At 52.2% G+C, this 27303-nt stretch overlaps 1 protein-coding gene and 1 pseudogene across 1 annotated transcript; both read right to left on the minus strand.

Moving 5' to 3' along the window:
• LOC120233333 lies at positions 1–22500 on the minus strand (annotated as a pseudogene).
• On the minus strand, positions 21266–25963 carry B3GNT7 (UDP-GlcNAc:betaGal beta-1,3-N-acetylglucosaminyltransferase 7). The gene is made up of 2 exons (XM_039234472.1): positions 25827–25963; positions 21266–23743 (listed from the first exon to the last, which is right to left on the minus strand). The coding sequence occupies exons 1-2, from the start codon at positions 25835–25837 to the stop codon at positions 22549–22551; spliced, it is 1206 nt and encodes a 401-aa protein (XP_039090403.1). The 5' UTR covers positions 25838–25963; the 3' UTR covers positions 21266–22548.
• Positions 25964–27303: the final 1340 nt, after the last annotated feature.

Below are 27303 nucleotides of genomic sequence, written 5' to 3' on the forward strand. Positions count from 1 at the left end.
TTAAGAAGGAAGGCTGGCATCCATCCGTGTTCCGTTAGTCAGCTTCTCCCTCCTCGCTCCTTTCTCCCACTCAACATCATCTTCATCTTCTTCACCTTCATCCGCATCCCCTTCTTCGTCAATATCTTCCATTCCTCCTCCTTCATCAGCATCACCTTCTCCTTCCTCTTCATCATCTATGTCGGGAGCCAAGGAGTGCTGTCAGGGGTTTGCCACATATCGTCTCTGATGACCTCTCCCCACTCGCGCACCCGCACAGACTGGTCAGTAAACCAGAGGAGGAAGCTCTCTGGCTCCCACGCTGTCTCCTCCTGCTGGCTTGATTCTGCATCTGACTTGAACGTTTTGTCAAATCCTTTCCAGATTTCCACTTGACTTCAGTGAGCTCTGGGGGTGGGGCAACACTCCGATGGAATTCTTTGGAAAGCACTTTATTTCGAAGTGAGGGTTTTCACCAAAATAAAAATCTATTCTGTAATCTGATTTAATGCCTTCAAATTCTGTCGCTTCAACTCTTGGCAAACAGTGCGCACATCTTCACCCTCTTCCCCAAGCAGTGCAGATACGTGAGGATGGCTGACAGATGTCGTTACCCCCAAATGTGGAATTTGGGTCATCAGCCCCAACCTCTTCTGAAAAAATGGTTGGCGGGGTTTGTTATATATTTCTCTTGTCTTTTCAAAGTCTCCTCACCGGCTTGTCCATTGAGTCTGTCTATTACAGGGGCACCTGGGTGGCTCAGTCGATTAAGCATCTGGCTTCAGCTCAGGATCTCATGGTTCATGAGTTTGAGCCCCTCATTGGTCTCTGTGCTGACAGCTCAGAGCCTGGAGCCTGCTTCCGATTCTGTGTCTCCCTCTCTCTCTGCCCCTCCCCTGCTGATGCTTTGTCTGTCCATCTCTCTCAAAGGTAAACATTTTTAAAGTCTGTCTATTGCATTTTGTACTTTATCGATATGTGCAATTGCTTCTTCCTGTTCTTTTTCTGAGGGCTCGTGCGCCCCCTTGTGGTTGGTGTTGGGCGCCCTTTCATTGATTTCGGCCCAAGATGCGGCTCTGGGTCTGGGCGTTCGGACCAGAAGAGAAAGGCAGGCGAGCCCAGTGGGACCTCGTGGCTCAATGGTGGCGCGTCTGACTCCAGAAGAGAAGGGCAGGCCGAAGGGTGCGAACTCGGGTCTCCAATCCCCCACACCACCCCGCTCTCGGGCGCCGCCCTGGCGGCCGCTACTCGCCGCTCCCTCCCTCACTGCGCGCTCGCACCACTCTCCCTGTGGGAGATTCCTCCCATGCACCTTCCTCACCGCCAAAATAAATGCAGCACAAGATGAGGAAGACATTGTGAGAAGAAATGAAATAAACGGATAGCCGGAGAGATATACTATGTTTGTGGATGAGAAGACACACTATTGTTAAGAGGTCATCCTCTCCGAATTTATTTATATATTCAACCCAATCATATCTCAGCAATCTTTTAAGTGGAAATTGACAAGATGACTCAAAAGCTTAGAAAGAAATGCAAAGGACTAGAATAGTTAAAACAATCTTGAAAAATAAAAGAAACAAAGCTGGAGGACCCACATTAAATGATTCCAAGATTTATCATAAAGCTGAAGAAACCAAGGCAGTACCTTATTGTTATGAGGATAAATACATATATCATTGAAACAGTGAAGGCATTCTGGAAGTAATTCCTCATATACACAGTTAATTGATTTTTTTAATAATGGTACTAAGGCATTCAATAGCATAAAAGACAAGCTTCTCAACAAATAGTGTTTAAGAAACTAGGTATTCATATTTTAAAAAATGAACCTCAACTTTTATTTCACACTATATACAAAAATTAATGCAAGGTAGATCACAGATCTAAATACAAAGCATAAAACTAGAGAAGAAAACAAAGGAGAATAACTTTATGACTTAAGAGTAGGGAAAGATTTCTTAGGACACAAAAGATATTAACTATAAATGGAGGGAAATGTTAAATGGGACTTCATCAAAATTAAAATGTCTGCTCATCAGAAGACACTGTGTGTGTGTGTGTGTGTGTGTGTGTGTGTGTGATTATTTTTTTTAAGATTTTATTTTTAATAATTTTATCTTTCTATGTTCATTTATTTTTGCAAGACAGAGAGAGAGAGAGCAAGCGAGGGGAAGAGAGAGGGGGAGACCCAGAATCTGAAGCAGGCTCCAGGCTCTGAGCTGTCAGCACAGAACCCGATGCAGGGCTCGAACTCACAGACCACAGGATCATGACCTGAGCCAAAGTCGGACACTCAACCGACTGAGCCAGCCGGGTGTCCCTCATCAGGAGACACTGTTAAGAAAATGAAAAGACGAGCCGTAAGTTGGGAGAAAATATTCACAAATGAATTCCCAGTAAAGGATTTGTACCCATAAAATATAAAGGATTACGAGTCCACGAGAAAAAGATAACCCAATAAAAAGACTAGTCTTCAACAGACACTTTATAAAAGAAGACATCTGGGTTCAGAAGAAAAAGCACATGAAAAAGTGTTCAACATCATTAAGCGTCAGAGAAATACCACTGTCCACCCACCAGCATGGCTACAGTTAAAACAACTGACAGTGCAAATGTCAGGGCTATAGAGCCCGATCTTTCACTCGATGCCGATAGAATGTAAAATGGTACAGCCGTTTTGGAAACTGACCGTTTATTATAAAATTCAACATATAGCTACATCGACAGTTTATAATACTGTAAAGTTAAACATATACCTACCCCGTGACTCCAGTTCCTTTCCTAAGTATTTACTCAGGAGAAATGAAAACACGGTCCACACACACAAAATTGTATGAAAATGTTTGTAGCAGCTTTCTTCTTTCCAGTATAAGTCCTGAAAATCTTGGTTTGCATAGATATATATCTAAGCGTCCAGGGCTTGCTTTACTGGGTGAAGATAGGGTTTTCTCAAAGAATAGTAAAATTTTGGGGCTCCTGGGTGGCTCACTCAGTTGAACTTTTTGACTCTTGATTTTGGCTCAGGTCATGATCCCAGGGTCGTGGGATTCAGCCCCTTGTCAGGGTCTCTCCCTCTCCCCCCCCCCGCCCTTCTCCCTCCCCCTAAAATAAAAGAAATAAGTGAATAAAAATACTAAAATTCTTCAAGGCTCCCTTCGTTAAATTCTACTTGTAATAAGTATTTTTGTCCTAAGAACGATAAGTTCATCTTTAGCTGGGTCCCAACTCAGAAGCATATTATCTCAGAGAGAAAAGAATTGTGGATTTATGGTTCAGTTTTGATGCCCTAAAGATGGAAATAACTTTTGAAAGAGTTATGAACTATTTCCAGGTGTTAGCAAATGCCTCTCTGCAAAGAAATTGCTAGAGCCTCTTGCGTCTGCACTCTGTCCTGGTAAAACGCTTCCCCGACACTTGATCATTTGTAAGGATGTCCTTGGCTGTTTTCTTCTTCCATATTGGCAGTTCAACCAAAGAAGCTTGTAAATTTTCTAGGAACATCACAAATGGTCTTTTCAGGACCTTGGGTAGGAAGACATCTCCTTCATACAGTTAATAGCTGCCAGGTAAGCCAGCCCGAGGATAAAATCTTTTCCTTCAAAAGGTTTCCGGAAGTGGGGTTGCTTTCTCATTCAGAAATAGTAAGACTTCTGCAGTTAGTTTGAACAAATGCTTAAAACTTGTCCTTTGAAAGGCAGTGAGAAGCATTTTATTCTTTTTTTAAAATTGTTTAAATGTTTATTTATTTTTGAGAGAGAGACAGAGAGACAGAGCATGAGGAGGAGAGGAGCAGAGAGAGAGGGAGACACGGAATCCGAAGCAGGCTCCAGGCTGTCAGAGCCTGATGTGGGGCTTGAACCCACGAACTGTGAGACCATGATCTGAGCTGAAGCCTGATGCTCAACTGACTGAGACACCCAGGTGCCCCGAAAGAAGCACTTGATAAACTGTCTTCCCATTTCCTCGTAAACTTTTTGAAATGTAGCGATTGAGGGACCTGCTTCTGATGGAGTTGATGACTTTGACGAACGTTGACAAAATCTCTCGCAGAGTATTGGGAAAGTCTTTACTGCCTGGGCCCGTCTGTGTAAAAAGCACTGAGTGATGATGCCGTGGAGAGCTCTCTTTATCACTTGAGTTTGCAAAGTCAGTTTTGCAGGAGGTCCATCTGGGCAGAGAATGAAGCGTTTCTTTCCAGGCACTGTTGATTTGGCAAAAAGCCTTTTTTAGCGCTTCCAAAATGTCGACAGCCTTTGTAGTTTGCACGGCGACTCACAAAGTAGGAGAGTGTCGGCACGTCCCTAGTGACCAAAAGCAAGGAGGTGTCCCCGTTGAGAGGGTCTGTGCTTTCATCTAGTCGCCTGCTCAAGGGGAAAACAAGGCTGCTGTTTCCACAACGACCTGCTTCAACTGGTAAAAGAAATGTCATCTATTCTAGAACATACCACACCATTTGACAAGGGACTTGCTTCCACTGTTGTCCTCTGAGCCAATCCAAAAAGCAGCCCAATAATTTCTGTGCGCATGCCCTTGCCTTCTAAATGTCTCTCGGACAGCGTGGGAGATTTGTCTTTGGCTGAGCAGTTTCAGAGCACGCTTCAATAAAAGCTTATTGTGGAATAGCCAACCCAAGCGTTGAGAATGTTCCAACTTCTTTGAATTGCGCTTTCCTTAAACAAAACCCCCGGCATCTTTAAATGCATTTTTAGGAGGGCCAGCGGGCCATGCTCTTTCAATGTTGCTGGTTTTATTCTCCCCATTCATTCGCAAGAATTTTCCAGCACAGGGGCGCCTGGGTGGCTTAGTCGGTTAAGTGTCCGACTTTCGCTTAGATCATGATCTCGCGGTTCGTGGGTTCGAGCCCCGCGTCGGGCTCTGTGCTGACTGCCAGCTCAGAGCCTGGAGCCTGTTTCAGAGTCTGTGACTCCCTCTCTCTCTGAACCTCCCCTGCTCACGCTCTCTCTCTCTCTCTCCTAGAAATAAATTTAAAAAAATGTAAAAAAATTAAAAAAAAAAAGAATTTTCCAGCACAAAAACACTGGCTCTTGTGTTCTGTCATGCTCATTATTAAAAGTGAAACTGGATAATACATTGTTTTTATCGCACTCCTCTGTCTTGTCTTCAATATTCCAACTGTAGTGTGATTTCGTCCAGTGACTGTGATAGCCTTTTGATGTGTCAGCCTTCCCAGGCTACGGCCCGGTTCTGTAGTCAGACACTGAGCTCAGTGTTGCTGGGAAGGTGTTTTGTCATGAGGTGATAAAAGTTTATAGGCAATTGATGTTATGTAAGAGAGATTATCCTAGATAATCTAAGGGAGCATAATTCAAACAGTTGACAGGCTGTAAAGGGCAGAGTGGAAGATTCCCGAAAGAAGAAATTCTGCCTGTGTACTTCAGCTCTTTTTGGCATAGAGTGGCAGCCCGCCCTTCCTGACGGTTTGCCCTTAGTGGATCCTGGGCTTGCCAGAGCCCACGATCTTTGTGAAAGGCCGCTCCTTGCAATACATTTCAGAATATACGGCTGACCCTCATGATTCTTAAGAGTTCATATTTGCAAATTCAACTACTGATTAAAATTTAGTATATCCATGAAATGAAATACCACTCAGCAATGAAGAGGAGCTACTGAGGGGTGCTTGGCTAGCTCAGTCACTAGAACATATGACTCTTTTTTTTTTTAATATTTTATTTATTTCTGAGAGAGACAGCATGAGCAGGGGAGGGTCAGAGAGAGAGGGAGACACAGAGTCCAAAACAGGCTCCAGGCCGTGAGCTAGCTGTCAGCACAGAGCCCGACATGGGGCTCGAACCCATGAACCATGAGACCATGACCTGAGCCAAAGTCAGATGCTCAACTGACTGAGCCACCCAGGTGCCCCGAACATATGACTCTTGAGTTGTGAGTTCAAGCCCCACGTTCAATGTAGAGCTTACTTAGGGAAAAAAAAAAAAAAGATTGAAAAGGAGCTATTGATATACACGACGGAATCCACACGGTGGATTTCTAAGTAATTGTGCTAAGTAAAAGCAATTAGATGAAAAAACGCATATGCTGTGTAGATGATGGCACTTCTATTAAATTCCAGAAAATGCAAACTGGTCCATGATGATAGGAAGCCGATCAGCAGTTGCCTGAAGACCAGGGAAGGGAGAGGGGGAGGCAAAGAAGGAAAGAAGGGAGAGAGTGACCAGGGGCACAAGTGTCGGCTAGTCCGCTCTCTCGCCTGTGGTCACGGTTTGACATGAGTATGCATGTCAGACTTATCACATTCTCCACTTTCAATATGTGAAATTATTGTAGGTCCATATATTTCAATAACAATGTAAAAGACTCCCCATCTTTTGGCTAGAATTGTATTAAAGCCTGAACGTTAACTTGGACAGACCGATATTCTTACAACATTCAGTTTTCCATCCTGGAGCACACGATTCATGACTGAGCCACCCAGGTGCCCCTGTCTTCTTAACTTTTTTAAAGTGTACAGTTCGGTGGCATGAAATGCTTTCATGATGCTGTCCAACTGTCACCACCATCCATCTTTGGAACTGTTTCATCGTCCCCAACATAAATTCTGTGCCCATTAGACACTCACTCCCCTCGGTAACCTCGACTCCACTCTCTGTCTCTATGAATCCTGCTACTCAAGGTACCTCCTGTAAGTGGAATCCTACACTATTTGTCCTTTGTGTCTGTTTTATTTCACTTTAGCAGATGTTTTTGAGGTTCGTCCATGTTGCAGCGTGTCCTGTGTTGGAGCAATGTCGTTCAGTTATTCCATTGTATGGATAGACCACGTTTTCTTTATCGATTCCTCTACTGATGGACTTTCGGTCTGTTTCCACCTTTTGCTTATTGTAAATGATACTGCAAGAGCACTGATGTGCAAATACCTTTTTGAGTCCCTGCTTTCAGTTCTTTTGGGTGCATACCTAAAATTAAAATTGTTGGATCAAGTGGTTTCTGGGGAACCACGAAACTGTTTTCCATAGTGGCTATATCATTTTACCTTCCCACCAATGCACGAGGGTTCCAATCGCTGCATATCCTTGCCAACACTTCTTATTTTCCTCCTTTTTTTTTTTTTTTTTTTTTTTCAAAACTAGGCCCTTTGCCCAGTGTGAGGGTTGAACTCATGACCCTGAGCTCAAGAGTCACACGTGGTCTACCAACTGAGCCAGCCAGGCCCACCTGGTTTCTTTTTTTTTTTTTTAACAGCCATGCTAATGGATAACCACCATCCTAAGTGATCTCTCACTGTGGTTTTCCTTTGCTTCCCTAAAGACTAGTGATGTTAACTATCTTTTCATGGGCCTATTGGCTATTTGTTTATCTTCTTTGGAGAAATATCTATTCAAATCCTTTGCCCACTAAACTGTATTATATAATCTTTCATTTAGAACATTTGTGTTTGGTGAATCCACCTAACCCGCTCCCAAGTTCCAGGGGTATTTTTTGTTGTTTTGGATTGTTAAGGTCTGGTATAGTTTGTTAGGTTGCTGCCCACGTTCAGTTCTGGAAAGAAGGCCCCCTTCTTGTGGAAAGAGAATGGACATTCCTGCTCTTTCTGCCCTGGGTTCCTCTTTCCTTCACTCTGAATCTGGGGTCCAAGCTGCAATTCCAGAATTGCATAGACCTGAAAGCCCCATGGGAAGTTCTGTGACCCCTATTTAAATTGGGAGACAGTCACAAATCAACAATCCTGATGGACACTGGTGGGCAGAGAATGGAAGATGGATTGGGAGAAGGATCAGTGGTGCCCAAGAGAGGATGCCTGGCTGGCTCAGTCTGTGAAGCACGTGACTCGATCTCAGGGTCGTGAGTTCAAGTCCTACCTTGGGTACAAAAAGAGGTGATTTTTTTTTTTTTTTAATTTATTTCTGAGAGAGAAAGACAGCGTGAGCAGGGGAGGGTCAGAGAGAAAGAGGAAGATACAGAATCAGAAGCAGGCTCCAGGCTCTGAGCTAGCTGTCAGCACAGAGCCCGACACGGGGCTCGAACCCACGAACCGTGAGATCATGACCTGAGCCAAAGCCGGACGCTCAACTGACTGAGCCACCCAGGCGCCCCCAGAGGTCACATTAAAAAAAAAAAAATGCCCAAGAGAAAAACAAAGTGGTGAGGAAGGGGTTTGGTGGAGGGCTCAGGCTCATCTGGGGACCAAGGTGGGAAACCTCAGATCCTGAGCAGAGTGTGAGGGTCAACTTGAATCTGTCCCAGCCTGGGACGCTGCAGGCTGAGTTTGTAATTTTCATCTCCTCCTAACCCCTTCCTTGGAGAATCCATCCTTCCTTGACAGCCCCTTTCACCGTAATCCTGCTTCGGCCATGTGGATCAGGCGGGACTAACCCTGCCTGGAGCCTCAGGATGTCCTGGTTAGTGGACCCCATTCTCCTTGCCACAAACACTGAGTCCTGCTCGGACATATGGTACACGCCAGCCTAAGTAGAATCCCTCCTCAAGTGTTTGCCAGAAATCTCTGAAAGATCCTCATTTTGGATCTGAACTAATGAGAGTTCGTTCCTTGGTGAGGTACAGATAGAGATTACACCAGGAGGAGCCACCGCACAGAAGGGAAAATTTATTTGCAGCGAATAAGGAGAGGAGCGGGAATAAATTCCAGAGCCATGTGACTCCCTGAGCAGGGGTGAGTGGGTTTCTTTCCTTTAGGCTTAGGATGAACATTCAGAAAGGTGAGCTTTGTCATTGGTTGTAGAGATGGGGATAGGTCATACCTGCGTCTTAAAGAAACATGCCCACACAGAATGTAAACTGGTGCAGCCCTTCTGGAAAACAGTGTGGAGGTTCCTCAGGAAACTAACAATAGAACTCCCCTATGACCCAGCAATAGCACTGCTAGGAATTTACCCAAGGGATATAGAAATGCTGAGGCACAGGAGCACATGTACCCCAATGTTCATAGCAGCACTCTCCACAATAGCTAAAACATGGAAAGAGCCTAAGTGTCCATCAACGGACGAATGGATCAAGAAGATGTGGTTTATCTACACCATGGAATACTACATGGCAATGAGAAAGAATGAAATCTGGCCACGTGTAGCAACATGGATGGACCTTGAGGGTGTTGTGCTGAGCGAAATAAGTCAGGCAGAGAAGGACAAATATCACATGTTTGCGCGTATAGGAGGATTAGGAGGAACTTAACTGAGGAACAAGGGGGAGAAGAAGGGGGGAAATGGTGGGGGAAAGGGAGGCAAACCATGAGAGACTCTTGAATGCTGAGAAACAAACTGAGGACTGATGGGTGTGGGGGGGAGGGGGGGATGGGCATGGAGGAGGGCACTTTGGGGATGAGCACTGGGTGTTATGTGGAAACGAATTTGACAATAAACTATTTGTAAAAAAAGTTAAAAAAATAAAAAAAAAATAAAATGAAGAAACATGCCCACACATTGTATGTTATGTTAATGAGGTCTGTGTCCCTTCTTGGGTAGAGGTTTTAAACTACAATGCGGCAGACCAGGAGAAGGGGTTCCGGGGATGCTCCGAGAGCCTAGAGCTGGCATAAACCGGATGGGGTCTGGGGATCCTTATCTTGGGTAAGGAATGCAGAGCCTTGCTTCCCTTTGAAAGAGCACTGAGAGTTTACCACTGATTTATTGTCTCTGTTATGGTTAGACTATTTCCTGGCCTGGTAGAGACTATTCATTTTTTCATTCCCTTTAAATACTTAACTATTTAAGTTTTGCACTCCCCACCCCCAATTCTGATACTTCCTAGGAAGCTTTGCAAGAAGTATGCCTGAGCAAGTAGGGCAAAATCACAGGAAATAGCTGGGGGGTCTAAATGACTTCTCTGGTGTCACAAAAGCTGTATCTCTTTCTTTTTCTAGAGACCTCTAACTCGGCTTACTTTTTGTTGTTTTCTTTTGGGAGTGTGATCTGTAAAGACCACCTACGTCTGAAGCTGCCTGCTAGAGAATCAAGTCAACTCAGAGAAAAGAAGAGCTAACAGATGAAAAGCAATCATTTAAGCACCTGGATCCAGCCGTGCCTGAAGCCCTAGAGATTTGTTCCCTCCACTTAAAAGTTCTTTTTTTCTTGACCAAGTTTGGAGTTGGCTTTCTGTCAGTTACCAGCGACTGCAACCAGAACAGAGGAAAGTTTGTGGCATAACTGAAAGAAACATATCCCCCCAGGGTCTTGAGCAACTTTACTGGGGGACCCCCATCCCTAGTAACAGAACAAGGTATGAGAAGGGGAGATGTGTCTCAGCGAGGTGCAGGTGCAGAGGTGCTGGTGAGACAGCTGTGGGGTGGACAGAGAGGTGGGGGAGGGCAGCAACAATGTCCAGAAGGGGAGGATGGACACTGTCTAGCCTGCCGTCTCCAGCAAGGACATAGCAGAGGCAGCCCTGGCATGCGAAAGGCCCCCAAGGGGGCCTTCTGGTCCACAGCTGGTCAGCAATGGCCATGGGCTGCTAGCAGTGTGGCCACAGGGTGTTGGATGAGTCGATTAACCGTGTCTAAGTCAGTAAGAGTGAAGAGGAAGACAGTGAGCAAAACCCAGCGCTGGTGAGAATTATCCAGCACGCAAGTCCCTTGGTGGTGGTGGGGTGGGGGGAGGGGTCCCAATGACAAAGTGAAGGCTGGGTCTGCCCTGGACCAAGGGAACTATTGATCAATAGGATTTAGGGACAAATGAGACAGCAAGTACCTGGGAGCTTAAGACCAGGAAGGGGGTCTGGCATCGTGCAGCTCTGCTTGCTCTCCTGTGCTATCCTGCGTTTGGCATCTGGGTTGTACTGACCCCCTACAAGGGGTTGGAGAACTTGCCCTTTCCACATCAGCTGTGGCTGACATAGGCTGGAGTGAGTTGTTCCTTCGGAATCTGAAAGAACTACGGACCAAATGATCTACAGAGACTCTGGGAAGATGGTTTTTTTTTTTTAAAGCAAGACTTTTTTCTTTTTTTTAATTTTATTTATTTCTAGGAGAGAGAGACAGCGCAAGCAGGGGAGGGCCAGAGAGAAAGGGAGTGACAGACTCTGAAACAGGCTCCAGGCTCTGAGCTGTCAGCACAGAGCCCGACGCGGGGCTCAAACCCACGAACCGTGAGATCATGACCTAAGCGAAAGTCGGACGCTCAACCAACTAAGCCACCCAGGCGCCCCTCTGGGAAGATGATTTTATTTTAAAGTTTCTTTATTTATTTTGAGGGGGGGAGGAGGGAGAGAGAGAGGGAGTGCCCAACACGGTTTGATCCCACAAACCATGAGATGATGACCTGAGCCAAAATCAAGAGTTGGCCAATCAACTGAGCCACCCAGGTGCCCCTTGGGAAGATGATTTTTGGATAATGCTTTCAAGTTCTTCCTCACGTAGGGGAACATACGGATTTTCTTTTCTTTGTGAGTCTGTTTCTTTTATTAATTTGAACCATACTTTCCAATAAGATTTAAAAATCTATTCACATGTTCATATGGGAATTGTAATTTACGTTATAAAATTTAAAATTTTCATATGGGAAATGTAATTTACATTATAATCTGCACTAACTGCATTAACTTGCTAATTACATTTGTCTTTCCTCTCCTTTTATGAAATTTGGCAGAAACTGTAGCTATTGAAGTGCTTTCTTTTTTTGTTTAAGAATCGACTTTTGGGGCGCCTGGGCGGCTTAGTCGGTTAAGCGTCCAACTTTTGCTTAGGTCGTGATCTCGCGGTTCGTGGGTTCGAGCCCCACGTCGGGCTCTGTGCTGACAGCTCAGAGCCTGGATCCTGCTTCGGATTCTGTGTCTCCCTCTCTCTCTGCCCCTCCCCTGCTCGTGCACTGTTTCTCTCTCTCTCTCTCAAATCTAAATAAACATAAAATTTTTTTTTGAAGATATTACAAAAATAAAATCTTAAAAAAAGAATCAACTTTTGAATTTATCAATTCTACTGCTTTCATACTTGTTAAATTTAACTTTCCTCTTTATTATGCTTTTATTATTTCCTTTTTCTGGCGTCATTTTAGTCTGTTTTAAAGTTCTTTCCCTGAAATTTTGAGTTGAAATATTAGGTCTGTTATTTATATTCTTATTTTTTCTTACAAAAACGAATGCCTTTAAGGTTGGTAAATTTTACAATGTTCAGTCACGACTTTAGGGCCAACGCCTGACATATAACACCTTTGAAGTCATAATGACGTAAATTGGCATTATCTCATAATTATGTGGTATTCCTAGTTCAAAACAACCAGCTATTATTGTTTCTATTTTGTCTTTGTACTCAACAGTTACTTAAGAAGGAGGCAGGATTTTTGTCATTGTTCTTGTTGCTTGCTTTACTTTTGTGGCTAATTTCATGGACATAGTGTTTGGTCTGTTGAATTTCTGCTTTGGAGGATACTTGATGTTTTCTTTCTTCTTAATACACACATGTGGTAAAAGTTTCATGTGTAAATGGAAGTACAAGCTGTATGTGGTACAGAGTTTGACATGGGTCTCTTTTTTAAATTTTAAATATTTTTAAAATTTATTTTTGAGAGAGACAGCATGAGCAGGGGAGGGGCAGAGAGAGAGAGAGGGGGAGACACAGAATCCAAAGCAGGCTCCAGGCTCTGAGCTGTCAGCACAGAGCCTGATGTTGGGCTTGAACTCATGAACCACGAGATCATAACCTGAGCTGAAGTGGACACTTAACCAATTGAGCCACCTAATGTAGGGCTCAAACTCACCAACTGTGGGATCATGACCTGAGCCGAAGGCAAGAATCAGATGCTTAACCGACTGAGCCACCCAGGTGCTTCAAGGAACTTTCTATTAAAAAATTTTTTTAAATATTTATTAAAAAAACATTTTTAACATTTATTCATTTTTGAGGGACAGAGACAGAGAGTGAGCAGGGGAGCAGAGACAGAGAGTGAGCAGGGGAGGGGTAGAGAGAGAGGGAGATACAGAATCTGAAGCAGGCTCCTGGCTCTGCACTGTCAGCACAGAGCCTGACGCGGGGCTCCAACCCACGAACTCATGAGATCATGACCCGAGCTGAAGTTGGACGTTTAACTGACTAAGCTACCCAGGCACCCCAGGAGCTTTCTATTTTTTAAAGTACCAAATAGCACAGCTTTAAATGGCATAAAACAAATCTAGCAAGAGATGTCTGATGGGGTCTGGATGAGCTGGGCTGATTTGAGTCCTGCCTTTCCACTGGCAGCTGGGTTTAGCTAACTGCAGGTATTTCTGGTGGATGGTCCACTCCTTCTGGACCTGTCTCAAAGTCTTCGAGACCATGGGCATGGCTTCCTTGTGGCGGGTGATGTTCAGCGTCCGCCCCAGCTGCCTGAGCACAGCTCTCCCTCCATCACTTAGGGCAGTCGGCTTCAGCAGGTGGGGCCAATGACCTATGTCTTTCTCCCGGATGATTAGCGGAATCAGACCAATCGTTCCTGTTCTTTTTTTTTTTTTTTTTTTAATGTTTTATTTATTTCCGAGAGAGAAAGGGACAGTGTGAACAGGGGAGGGTCAGAGAGAGAAGGAGACACAGAATCCAAAACAGGCTCTAGGCTCTGAGCTGGCTGTCAGCACAGAGCCCAACATGGGGCTTGAACCCATGAACCGTGAGATCATGACCTGAGCTGAAGTCAGACGCTTAACCAACTGAGCCACCCAGACGCCCCTGTGCCTGGTCTTTTACTTGAGCTGCAACCAAGTCATGTCACTTGCAACCAAGCATATCCTAACCAATGTTGACTACATCGAATGTTAACTTTACATAAAAATTAGAGTATTAATTACATCATGTGTCTGAGAGCTCAGACACTAAATAATCTCAGTGATCGCAAACTATTCCCTGATATCTAAGGCCTTCATTCTGACCTCAGAAGGTCTGGGAGGGTGGGCAGATGGGAAGAGAGGAAGAGAGAGAGAGAGAGAGAGAGAGAGAGAGATCTTAAGCAAGCTCCATGCTCAATGCGGAGTTCCACTAGGTCTCCATCCCACAAACCTGCGATCTTGACTGGAGCCAGATAGATGCTCAGCCGACTGAACCACCCAGGCTACCTTTTTATTAAAATTGTTTTTAATGTTCATTTATTTTTGAGAGAGAGACAGAAAGAGAGAGAGAGCAAGCAGGGGAGGAACAGAGAGAGGGAGACAGAGAATCCGAAGCAGGCTCCAGGCTCTGAGCTGTCAGCACAGAACTCGAGGTGGGGCTCGAACTCATGAACTGAGAGATCATGACCTGAGCTGAAGTCTAACTCTTAACCCACCGAGCCACCTACGTGCCTCCATTTTATTTTTCAAAGTAGGCTCCAGCCATATGTGGGACTGAAACTCACAACCCAGAGATCAAGAGTCGCCTGCTCTACAGTCAGATCGAGCCAGCCAGGCGCCCTGGCCTCTGATTTCTGTCGACGGTAAGGGGCTGCAACTCATCTCCTTGGTGGGTGAAACAAGAATAAGCCCTCCTTCCCCTGAAATAGCCGCCCTAAGGTGGCCCAGGAGACCTCACAGCCGTCTCCCTCCCTCCAAAGCCACCGTGTCTGTCAGGATGTTGGCACATTTCTGCCTCCTAAACTTCATCAGCTCAGTGATACCTGCTCACAGATAAGCCCAAGGAAAAGGATAAAACCTCGGGAATTCCACTCCCAGGAGACAATTCCTGTGACACGGTTTGGTGGGGAGCTTTCCAGCGTTTGTGGGACACACGTGCCCTCAGGTAACGCCGGGGATTTGGGGTACAGGTAATGCAGATTTCACAAAACCCTCGCCGCCTGTCGTCACGATATCCTCCGCGGTCAGTTGGGGGCGCTCCCCGCCCTTTGCTGGGGTTGCCCGGGGGCCGAGGCCTCCTCCGCCCTCTCCCCCGCCCCCCCCCCCCCCCCCCCCCCCCCCCCCCCCCCCCCCCCCCCCCCGGCACCGCGCCCTTGGCCCTCGCGGGGCCCCGCCGCGGCCGCCGCCGCCGAGCAGGCCCCCGGGGTAAGCGCGCCGCCCCCACCGCGGAGCCGCGGGCCGGCAGGTGCGTCCCTCCCGGAGGCGCCCCTACTCGGGGAGCGGAGCGCCGCGCCCCGCGTCCTCAGCCCAGACCCCTGCGGTTCTGCGGCGGCCACCCCCGTTCACCGCCCTCTTCTCCGCGCCCCCTCCCCGCCGTCCCTCCCGACGGCAAAGCGCGACTGTCCCCACTAAAGCCCGAGAAGGTTCTGGGACGGCCTCGGGGTCGCCGGCTGGCCTCAGCGCCCTCGGACGCCCGCGCCCTCCGGCACCTCTTTTCTGCACCGCGATTACGAGCCCCTGGGGGAACGGCTGCCCAGCCTAGGGGCGGGGGCGAGAATTCCGGGCATTCCTGGAAGATTGGGCTGCACCGGATTAAAATAAATTCCTAATAGGTCACCTACTGCCGTGCAGTGTCAGTTAATGCCCGTCCGAGCCACTAGTTCCCCCCCCGGGGTGCTTGTCCAAGCGACCCGGGCAGCTGTTTAAAACACCCAGACTCTCTCGTCTACTCCCGAGGTTCGCAAGTTCCCGCCTGGGTCGGGGCCTGGACGCGAGCATTTTTCAAAGCTCCCCGGGGAGCCTTTCGGACAAGCCTTGGGGCTTGAGTCCGGTCGGAAAGGATTGGACTCTGTGCCTGGGCTCACCTGGAAGGTGTCAAGTTTGTTCCAAGATGCCAATTTTGTACTAGAAATGCACGCAAAAATGGCATTTTGCTCCATAATATGTTTGTGCCATTTAATTTTGTTTATTTAAAAAATTGCTTTTCAATGTTTGTTTATTTTTTGAGAGACAGTGAGCGAGCGGGAGAGGCGCAGAGAGAGGGAGGCACAGGATCTGAAGCAGGCTCCAGGCTCTGTGCTGACAGCTCAAACCCACAGCCGGAGAGATCATGACCTGAGCCACCCAGGCGCCCCCAGTTTGCGTTCGTTTTAATATAAAAAAAAATCGTTAAAAGAATTTTCCTAAAAAGAGAATATTTGTAATTCATATAGATATAAAAATGAGCCCCGAGGTAAAGATTTATTTTATTCACATGAGAGCAAGCAGATGATACAGCCGGTTCACAGATGTAGAGAAGCACAAATATATATGGAGTGACAGAATTGAATTGCAAACGGAGGCGAAACTGGTTTTTCCACAGGGGGGAGAGAAGTCAAAGGAAGCTCTTCTGGACAAGCCGTCAGTACCTGCCATGTTTCAGAAAAGTGCAAAATGGTTCAAGGACAATGAACTTGGCTAGAAGCAGACAGCTTGGGGGTTGTGCTTTAAAGCATAATGTATTTTTTTTAAAGTTTATTCATTCATTTATTTATTTTGAGAGAGAGAGAGAGAGCGCACGCGCGTGAGGGCAGGGGAAGGCCAGAGAGAGAGGGAGGGAGAGAGAATTGCCAGCAGGCTCCGCACTGACAGTGTACTGACTCAGGGCTCGAACCCATGATCCGTGAGATCATGACCTGAGGCAAAAATCAAGAGTTGAAGCCTTGGGGCGCCTGGGTGGCTCCGTAGTCCGACTTCAGCTCAGGTCATGACCTCACGGTTCATGGGTTCGAGCCCCACGTCGGGCTCTGTGCTGACAGCTGGCTCAGAGCCTGGACCCTGTCTTCAGATTCTGTGTCTGCCTCTCTGACCCTCCCCTGCTCATGCTGTCTCTATCTCTCTCTCTCAAAAATAACTCAAATATTAAAAAAAAAAAAAAAAAGAGTTGAAGCCTTTACCTGACTGAACCACCCAGGTGTCCCAAGCATAATGTATTTTTGGAACAAGTTTTTCTTCACAGTATTTTAAGTAACTGTCTGGATTTTTTTCTTTTTCCTCTTGTAGGGCTAATACTGCTGGGCTCCTCCAAGCATCAAAATATCAGATTTCAAATCACTCATTGGATATTACATTTTTCCACTCTCTGGGCTTTGGAGCAAAAATTAACAAACACACCTGGAAGTTACCACTAAGGGAAAGAAGGAAGGGCTGAAGCTCTGAGGAGAGAGCAGGTTGAGGGCTTAAGGAGCACAGACCTAAATTCAAGCCGTGCTCTGTCACACAGTAGCTGGGGGCCCTTCTCCTGGGAGCAGTTTCTTCACTTGACTGTGGTGTATAATGGGGTTCCAGAAGCTTCTCTCACCACTTCTCAGCCTAAGTACAGTGTAAGTCGCCTGGGAACAAGCTTTCTTTGTTAAGGCTAGTGTTCTCTGAGCGGTCTCCTATAGTTATGTAAACATGGCTGAGTGGTGGTGGGGGGCCTTTGAAATGCAGAGCTCACCGCAGGGGATGGAGGAAAGCAGGTTGTATTCAAAGCCCTTTGGGCAGGGGGGAGTTTGAGACCCCCCCTCCCCCGTCAGCAGCGGGCTCCCCAGGATCAAGTTGAGGACTGACTAAAATCTATTGTCAGGGGAGGCCTGGAAATTTGCACCCCAGGGACAGAGGCCTGAGAGCGGGCTGTGTAAGTGACCGAGAGCCACAGGACTCAGTACCCCTAACTTGCGACTGCTCTTTGCAGAAGGATGGCTGCGCTACTGGGGGTGGTTAAGAGAAGGATCACTTCAGGGAGCCTGGGTGGCTCAGTCGGGCTCGGTGCTGACAGCTCAAGAGCCTGGAGCCTGCCTCAGATTCTGTGTTCCCTTCTCTCCCTGTCCCTCCCCCCTCCCTACCCACCCTCCCCTGCCGCTGGCTCACACTTTATCTGTCTCTCTCTCAAAAGTAAATAAACGTTAAAGAAATTTTTTTTAAAAAGAGAGAGAAGGATCACTTTGTGTGAAGTGTGGGCCTTGCTACAGCTTGTGCCCTGCGCCGGCCGTGCCCCACAGCGCCACCGTGTGGAGGGGCAGGCGACAGCTGAGGAGGGCAGCACAGATTTTCCAAAGCCTTTGGACTTTTGGAGTTCTCACTGAGGAGGCCTTAGAAGTTCTGAAGAAGTTCTGTACAATTTGGGAGTAAGTGGGCTCCAAGAGGGAGGAAAAATAATTTTTCTTAGACTTCCCCTGTAATAAAAGATAAACAGAAGTTGAGCAACACGGGCGCTTCGTGTGTGCACAGGAGATAACCTAGGAAAACTGAGTAAAGCTCCACGAAATCGGTCAAAGCCACCACCCTAAATACCATCTTCAGCCAAAGATAAGAGAAAGAAGTTAGGACAGATTGTGCATCGTTGGAGGTGGAGTGGGGGGGCGTGCAGGGGCAGGGAGGGGGTGGTGAGTTGTGAGAAGATACCCGAAAAGCACAGCCAACACGGTCAGGGTCAGGTCAGGGTCAGGTCGTTAGGCAGATTTAAGCCCCTGCCCTCTGCATCGGTACTACTTGCGATTTCCAGCCATCTTTCTCTTTCTGGTACAGAGAGGCAGACCCAAGTGCAGATCTCTTTTACAAGTTTAAATGTCCCCTTACAGAAGAGGAACATCCACTCATTCTCCAGAGCTTCTCCTGTGTCAGCTGTTTCTGCAAAATAACCAGCTCCAGATAATTCTTATGCCAAAGGGGCACACTTTGGAATGTCATATACTCTGCTTCAATTTTCTGCCCATGAGGGGACAGAAGCTGGCACTCCATCACTCGCTGAGAAACAATGAAATGTATCTGAATTCGTACCCTGAGGGATGGTCATCCCCATTATACATGTGAGGTGCCAGGCATATTGACTCAGCCCCATAAAATGGCAGCTGTCATCACTGTTACCTGGAAGGCCTCCCGGATTGGCCTTTGTCCCTGTTTCCCCAAATGATTAGCAACCGGTCACGTCCTTGGAGGCAGCCAGGTCACACCCCCAGGCCGACTGAGGAAACCACGGTCAGATGAGTGGAAGGGCCACAGCCAGGCTCGGGAGCTGGCTGAGGGCGGGGGTGCCCTCCAGGCTGGGGCCATTCTTCTGGACAGCTGGCTTGGGGGGCACGGTCTCAGCAATGCTTCTGGTAACCAGCTCCTTCTTTTGTGGAGCCCTGTTCCTGCTGAGGGGACAGAGGAGCCAGGGACAGCAGAGGGGAGGCCTCGGGGTCATGTTCCATGTTCGCAGCCTCATGTTCCTGGGATCGGGGACTGGCTGCCTCCCCATTCCCCAAACGGGACTGGGGTCAAGGACATGTGTCGAGGGTTCCAGTCTGGTCTTCTTTGTTCCCGGCTCTGGAGGGTGTGAGACCCCTCCACCGCATGGAAGACACCTTCACCCTCAGCAGAGGCGCCTCTCTCACCGGGTCACCCCCACCCCGGTCTCTCCCCCAACTCTGCCTGCCAGGCCGCTTTGCTCTCCCTGCTGCCCCCCACCCCCGCCCCAGCCTGGACTGACCTCCTTGCCCTTCTGCCACAGGAACGCCACCCCTCCTTCAGGACAAGAGGCACCGTCACCGCCAGGGGCTGTCACAGGCTCCCCACCCTGTGTTCAGCGGCGTCCTGATACACGGCCGCCTTAGGTAGACTCCCTGACCTTCCTCCCTTCCTCCGGCCATGCTAACCGGGTGCCCCGCTCCACTGCCCGCTCTGCCAGCCCAGGCCTGGGCACCTGAGGTCTAAAATGGGGTCAGCAGCAAGGCTGTCCCTGGGGCTCATGGCTGAGGAAGTTCCCGTGTGGGGTCTCCACCTACAGCCTCCGGTCCACGGGGCCCAGAGGGAGGCACCAGGAGCCCAGGGGAAGGGGGCCCGCACCCAGGGCCCCTGCACCCTGCCCCTTTGCTCTCAGGATCGAGTCTGAACACGTTCCTACAATGCAGGCCTGAAAACAGGCCCTGCGCCCCACGTCCCTCGTCCCTCACAGGTTCCTGTCCGGTTTCTTTTCTTTCTTTCTTTTTTAATGTTTATTTTTTTTTGAGAGACAGAGACCCAGCACAAGTGGGGGAGGGGCAGAGAGAGAGAGAGAGAGAGAGAATGGAGGAGAGAGCAGGGGAGGTGCAGAGAGAGAGGAAGACCCAGAATCCAAGCAGGCTCAAGACTCGGAGCTGAGCTGTTGTCACAGAGCCCGTCACGGGGCTCGATCCCTGAGAGATCATGGCCTGGTGCTCAACTGACTGAGCCACCCAGGCACCTCTCCTATTTTTTTAAAAGTTTATTTATTTCGAAAGAGAGAAAGTGTGTGGGGGGGAGGGGCAGAAAGCTAGGGAGAGAGAGAATCCCAGGCAGGTTCTACGCTGTCAGTGCAGAGCCTGACTTGGGGCTCGAACCCACAAACTAACCGTACACTTAACTGACGAAGCCATCCAGGCGCCCGCCCCTCCCTTCTCATGCCCAGCCCTAGCCCCCCAGCCCTAGCCCCCTGGACAGGAGCTCTTTTCTGATTTACCTGCCTCCTCCTTCCTTCTCTTGCCCCTTCATTCAGGCCCCAGCTGAACCCAGTGCTGCCCCTGGAGCCCCGCCCAGGGCTGGTCCCGTGATCCTTCCAGCTCCCAGTCTCCCGGGTGCCCCCAACCCCCCATGCTCCTGTCCTCTGTAGACTGAGCTCTGGTTTCTACGGCCCCTGGCTTCACAGAGGATGAGGAGTACATGGGGCTGACACCCTGGGGGTGTGACCTGGGCTCGGAGGGCTGTGTGCTTGGTTTAACTCTGTTGTGGCAAACTTGAAATTCTTACCTTTCAAAACCAGGGGCCCTGCATTTTCGTTTTGCACTGGGCCCTTCAAATTACGTAGCGGGTCCTCTGCGACATGGGCGGGTCTGGGCTGAGGAGGAAGAGCTGGAGGGTTCCTTCTTCTGGCAACTTGGACTCAGGCAGCTGGGGCCACGAGGGACACGCATTTAGTCCCGTGTCCCCTTCCGCACTCCTAGATGTAGCGTTATGTTAGGACCCCGCCATTCCTTACACCTGCCTGGAGGAGAGGCCCAGGGCAGGCATCCGGGGTCTCTGCCCTCCTCCGTGATGCCTGGAGCTGGGCGCAGGCAGGGGGCTGCTGGCCTGCTCACTGCGGCCCCAGTGACTCTTCTGGGGACAATTGCTCTCTGCAGCCTAGATGTAAGCAGCTTAGGTCAAGGTTCCCCCTACCCTGAGATCCCCTGGGCCCCCCAAAGCCAGTGTTCCCGTGCTTCTTGTCAACCGTTATCAAGTCTTCCAGGTTGACTGAGGGGACATCAGGGGCCCCAGCAGCTGGTCATGCACCCATCCACCCCCACTCACGGGGAAGCAGGTTCCGTGGGGCCGTACCGTTAGCTGGTGTGTTTCTCCCCATCCAGCGCCTTGCCCAGGGGGCTTCTCTCTGGAATCCGGCCCCCGTGGTCTCTGCTTTAATCTTGGCACCCACATCCCTCTAAAGCCCTTCAAGGGGTCCTTGTGTGCCCACCAGCCAAGGGCAAGGAACAAGCTGTGTCTTTAGAAATCTCTGGCAGCCTTGGTCCCAGGCACTCTCTGAAGGAAACGGTGACAGGAAATTTCACACCAGAAAAAAACCAGCCCCCTTTTATTGAGAAAACAAGAGTTAATCCCGCAATCTCTTCCGAGGTGACTCCACCCTGAGAAATGCAGAGAAGGGGCATCCTTCTGCACCCATTCGATGAGGACCCGTGGCCCCGGGCAAGGTGGCACACCAGGGTCACTCCATCCTTTCACAGGGGCACACGCCTGTCTGCTCAGGCCCTGGAGAAGTAGGCGTGCAGGCAGCGCGGGGTTCTGGAGGGGACGCCGTGACAGGCATGGGGTGGGGGGGGGTGCGGGGGGTCAAGTGGCCGAGGGAGGTGGAATCTTGCTGCACTGCGGGAAGGGGAAGGAAGAATACAACCATCTCCTGAGGCCTGGCACTCTCTCCCTCCAAATTCTTCATAAATAAAACTTCACAGTAATAGAGGAACGTCCATCTCCAGGGCCAAACCAGCTGGTTTCTGGCCGGGGAGCCAGGCCTCGGTGGGACCGCACGGGGCCCTCGACCGGTGGGGCAGCACCGTGACCGTGGGTGGGGGTGGGGTGGGGGCTGGAGCACTGCTCTTTGACCCGGTGCCTGGGGTGAGGGGGGCTGCAGCCCGTCCAGAGGTTCTGAGGATTGCTGAGGTAGTCAGAGCGGCCAGCCGCGCGTCTAGACAGCGGCAGATGGAGCATCATAGGACCCAGCCAGGAGTGAGGCCACCTGGGAGCAGATGCCAGGCAGCACTGAGGGCCTCTGAGGTTCCGTCTCCTGGAGATCCAGGGGCAGGGACTGTGAATGGGGGCAGGGGGCCTGTGAGCCTGCACAGGGCTGAGCTTCTCCTGAAAGGGCAGCCTGGGCCCATGGAGGGGAGACTGAGGCATTTCATGCGAGAACGAGAACCTTCTCTGTGAAGATGAGACGGCCGCACAGGCCCACGCGCGGCCGGGCCTCCCCCGGGCACCTGAGCACAGAGTTCCTTCAGAGGCCACCAGGGCCTCCACCGGGTCACAGAGAAGCAAGCCGGGAACCCAGGTCAGGAGGCCGACCAGTGGCCAGTGACCTCGCTCCCAGGGCTCTCCTCCCGCCATCAGGGCGGTTCCAGACGGTCCTGGGCCTCGGCTCCACTTTCCAGGGGATGTCTGCACAGGGGGGCCCCCTTCCGGCTACCTGCACCCCATCACGCCCAGGGGCACATGCGGCCCCCGCCCTCCGGCTCCCTGTGGGGGACCACGGTCCACGTCCTGGCTCTGGTCCTGGCTCTGGGGCTCCAGACCCATGACTCCCGGGGCTCAAGAGCTCCTGCCGGCGCGGCGCCGGGCCCAGGGTCAGAGCACCTGGAGCTTGCGGGCGCAGGTGAGGTTGCCGTGCACCAGCCCCCACATGGCCAGCAGCTCGGCCGGCAGCAGCTTGTGCACCACGAGCATGGAGCGGAAGAAACAGGGTTCCTTGTTCATGCGGCTGTTGCGGTTCCGAGAGATGCCGAACGTCTTGAAGCCCTCGTGGGCCATGGGCTGCACGCCCAGCACCTCCAGACACATGCCCAGGAAGACGTCGTCGATGGGGTACAGCTCCAGGGTGTCGCAGGCGTGATGCAGGCGCCGGGCCAGGTGGCCGGCCATGAGGAAGCCCCCGCCGCCCGCGTACGGCGGGTAGCTGGCCTTGCTGTACAGGGCGCCCGGGATGTAGTACTTGTTGTCCTTCTTGCGGATCGGCCGGGCGTGCTGCAGGACGTCGCCCACGAGCAGGTCCTCCCGGGGCTGCCGGTCGGCCAGAAATTCGAGCAGGTTGGTGGGGTTGACGAAGACGTCGTCGTCGCCCTTGAAGATGAAGCGCACTTGGGGGCAGTAGATGTCAAACCACTTGAGGAAGTGGATCTCCTTGAGGGTCAGGTTGAAGAAGCTGTCGAGGAAGTCCCACTGCAGGATGTCGCCGTAGAGGCGGTCTTCGTAGGCCAGCAGCTGCTGGTAGTGGGTCTGCTCCTCTTGCTTGGAGGCCGTTCCCAGCAGGAAGAGGGTGCGCACGGCGCCGCGGCCCCTGCCCGCCACCTCCTGCTCCCGGCCCCAGGTCTGGCGGATGGCTTCGCGGCGGTCGTGCTGCGTGATGACCGACTTGACCACCACCAGCAGGTAGACGTCACCGTGGCACTTCTCCGGGTGGTTCAGCAGCATGGGGAAGTATCGGCAGTGGCGGTAGGTCAGGAACTGCCGGAAGTGTGGCTCCAGGCCCTGGAACCAGGGCTGGTGAGTCAAGTTGACGTTGGCCGAGCAGTTAGTGGTGTTGATGTCCCAAGTCTGGGGCCCCCGTGAGGCCACGGGTGTGGGGGCAACCACATCCTTGGGGTTCTTCCAGAAACTGTTGGGGTTCACCAGGCGTCCGCTTGGTTTCTGAGCCTTTTGAGGCTCCAGAGAGGGGGCTGGGGGCGCCTGCAGGAACTGGTTGGGAGTCAGGCTGCGCTGGAATACCGTTACGGCCACAAGCAGGGCCAGGGCCAGGCACACGCTCTTGTAGACAGTCTTCTTCCTGGGGGTGAGGGGCCGGGCGGGGGGGGGACAGAGGAGAGAGGAAAGCGTGAGTGCCCTGTGACTCTCCCAGCAGCCTCGTTTGGAGCTGCAGTCCCAGAGGGACAAGCAGAGCCCGGACACCGACTCCGCTCCTGCAGCCGGTGAGTGGTCAGAGGAGGGTCCTGCGCGCTCTCTCCCACCCTGCCCTCCCTCTTCCAGCACCAGGGAAACCTTGCCGCACAGCGTTTAAGCACCAGCACCGCGGAGTCAGGCTGTTGGGGTTTAAGTCTTGGCTCTGCCACTTACAGGCTACGTGACTCTGAGTGGGTCCCCCTTAACCTCCGCAAACTGTGATTTCTCCTTCCCCTGCGCGAGGCTAACGAGGAACTGCAGTGCTAGCTAACGTGCCTGGCACCCAGTGGGTATGCGCTCCGGGAACGCTGTGCGTCTACAAGGACGACCTCTGGTGGAGACTTCTGCCTAGTCCCCAACCCCCCAAGGCACCCCGTTTGCTTTCATTTCCCGGTACAAGGCTGGTGACCCATTGGGGTGAACCATCCTGGGGGGCAGAGACAGCACCCGCGCTACAGCCTGGGAGCTCAGTACCCTCTGGGGGGGACTCGGGGGAGAGTATGTAACCTGGGACCTGAAGAAGTCTGTCCCTTCCCCTTCCACCCCATCCGTCTGACCCAGCGCACAAGAGCTGTCTTCATGTGTGACCGAGGCCGGAGGATGGGACAGGAGTCTCCTGGCATGACACCGGCCCCCTTCCCGGCCCTGCTCGCCGGCGCCCCACTCTCTTAACATCCCATTAAGAGAGATGGAGTTCTCCCGGCTCTGCTTCCCGGGGAAGGGAACATACTCGGACCCCCGCTCTCCAGGGACCCGCTTTGCCCACAGAGCTCCTACTACACCCATTTCAGAAGCAGAAATTAGAGCTTTTTGCAGGAGGCGCTGGCAGGCCCCAGGCCCCAGGCGGGGAGACTGAGCCTGGGGCCCCGGGACCCTCTCTCCTCAGCTCACACTCTGGAAGGTGGGCCGGGCCCCTTGCCCCGGTCTCCCTTGTGGAGTCACAGGGGCTGGGGGCTTCTGCGGCAGGGGCAGGGCCAGGCCAAGAGGAAGACAGCCCCAGCCTCCAGTGGGGAGCCACAGGGCAAATGGAAGAGAGAGCCTGCGATGTGGCATTACGTACAGGGACTCTGGAGGAGTTGGGGGTGGCCCTCATGCCCGGCTAGCCACCCAGGCGCGCAGGGCAAGTGAATGCTGAGCCCCCCTGGCGCCACGTTTTCCATGGAGTCCCAAGGGTCCGTGTAGGCGGCAGGAGGAAGACTGGGTCATTCCAGGTGCTGGAGCGGCGGATGTGACCCCAGACGCGACCCTCCCAAGGGGGAGGGCAGAATGTTCTGAGTCAGGGTCTCCTGCCCCTGGCGTTTCAACGAAGTACCCCTCCCCTAAGTCAGGGAGGTGGGGACTGGAGGAAGTCCCGCGGGGGTCACCCCGGGAGAAGGGGATGGAGCCCCCCTGCCTGGGCCGTCCACCAGCACTGCCCCACTCCATTTGTAGGACAAAAGTCCCGCAGCGGAGTAAAGAGAAGGGGAGAGGGGAGTGGTGGGGGCAGGAGGCCCGAGCTCCCCGGGAGGAAGGAGAGCCCCTGGGGGGGAGGATGGAGGGAGATGACGGCGATCGCCCAGGACGCAGGAGGCCCTCAGAATGGGGGACGCGACCGGGCTGCCGGAGAGCCCTTGAGTCCCCGAAGCCCGGGGTCCCGGATGGGATCAGGGTGCCTTGGGGCCCGGGCCGGGGAGAGCCGAGGGGCCGCCGGCGAGGGCAGCGCGCACCGGCCCCGCGGGGCCCGGCCCCGTCCGGCTGGTGCCGGCGCCGCGCACCCCCGGGCATCCCGGCCGCCGCCGCCGCCGCCGCGCCCGTCCGTCCCGGGAAACTGAGGCCAGCCCCAGGGCGCCCGGCGCGGCATCTTCCCATCCCCGAGAGCCGCCCGGCTCCCCCCGCCCCCGTGCATCCCCGGCCCCGGGGGATGGAGCCCGGGGCCCCCCGCGCCCCCGGCCCGGCCTCCCGCCCGACGGCCCGGCGGGGCCCCCACTCACCACGGAGACATGGCGGCCCGGGCCGGGGCGGCGGCGGCGGAGCGGGGCGCGCGGGTCGCAGCTCTGGACGCCGCGGCTCGGGGACGGCGGGCGGGGACGAGGACGGGGCGGGCGGGAGCAAAGGCCGGGCCGCGCCCCCGCCGCCACTTTCCTCTTCCCCGAGGCCGGAGGAGGGACCAGGAGGGGCGGCGGCGGCCCAGGTGCGTTAACCCCTTCGGCGCCCCCGGCCCTCCAGCCCCTCGGCCGCCGGGCCAGCCCTCCGCACTGCGGCGAGCGCCGGTGGCCCATTTCCGAGAGGCGGAACCCGAGGCCCGACCGGGAGTGGCCCAGTGGGGGACCTCGGAGCCCACGGAGGCCACTCCCCTCACCCCTGTCCCCGGGTACTCGGTTTCCTTCGCGGAGTTTTGTGGGGTCGTCGGCCCTTCTGGACGACTGTGAACCAGGACACCACCCACCTCCAGCCTTCCTGGCGCCCCGCGGTCCCCACCGTCTCTCTCTGGCCCCATTAGGATTTTTTTCCGTGGTAGGGGAGGCAGGGGAGGACAAAGCTTCCTTCCCCCCCCCCCCCCCCCCCGCCACTTGCCTTCTCCCCTTCCCCCCTTCCCACGCAGGCCTCCCGGCACCCCGCTGTTGGGGCCCCAGGGCCGCGGCGCAGGGCTAGTCTGCGGGGAAGAGGGGCTGCGGGGAGCAGTATCTGTAAGATGAGGAGGCTAGGCTGCCTGTGTCAGGGGCCATAGCTCTGGAAGCCATTTTCTGTGCCCCAAAGTGGAGGTCCTCTCCCGCTCTGGGGTCCCTCTCGCCTCAGAGGTCTCCCCTCACTACCAAGGGAAGGTCTGCTTGCCTGGCCTCAACCTCTTCTCTTCTCATCCATCAACAAATATTTCACTCAAACCGCTTTTTTGTCCTCAGCCTTCATTAATCTGCTTTGTGTGCCAGACCCAGCGGCTCCTAGGGAGAAGGCTCAAGTAGACATAGGACACTGAGGGGCAGTCTTGGCCCAGCAGGGTCTGGGGTGATGGGTGTTTCCATCCAGCTGACTTCCAGAATCGGCTAGCAGGTAAAAACGGTTGCCCACAGGTCTGTTCTAGTCTTGTTGCGTGCTCAGGTCCCGTTGCTGAGCTGAGAGCAGGACCTCAGACCTCAGAAATGCCCATAGAATTGAAATGGAAGCACTTAACAGTCCAATAAGTAATAGCTAACATTCATCAGTCAGTTACAATGTGCCAAGCATGATTCTAGGCTCACACATGAATAACTTAATCCCTGAGGCTTGTACTATTTTATTCCCGGTTACAAAGGAGGATATAGAGGTGCCCAGAGGGGAAAAACCCAGTGGGCCAGGTCTCATAGTTAGTAAAGAAAGCCTGGAGTCCAGCCTGGCTCAGGAAGCAGGTCCTGAGCCCTTCTCCAGGGGACAGCAGCGGCAGGGAGTTATTTTCCTGCTAAGGGGTAGCCTCGAGGGGCCCCGGAGGTCTCT

Source organism: Hyaena hyaena, unplaced genomic scaffold (assembly GCF_003009895.1).
Source record: "Hyaena hyaena isolate Hyena2069 unplaced genomic scaffold, ASM300989v1 scaffold_86, whole genome shotgun sequence".
NCBI lineage: Eukaryota > Metazoa > Chordata > Mammalia > Carnivora > Hyaenidae > Hyaena > Hyaena hyaena.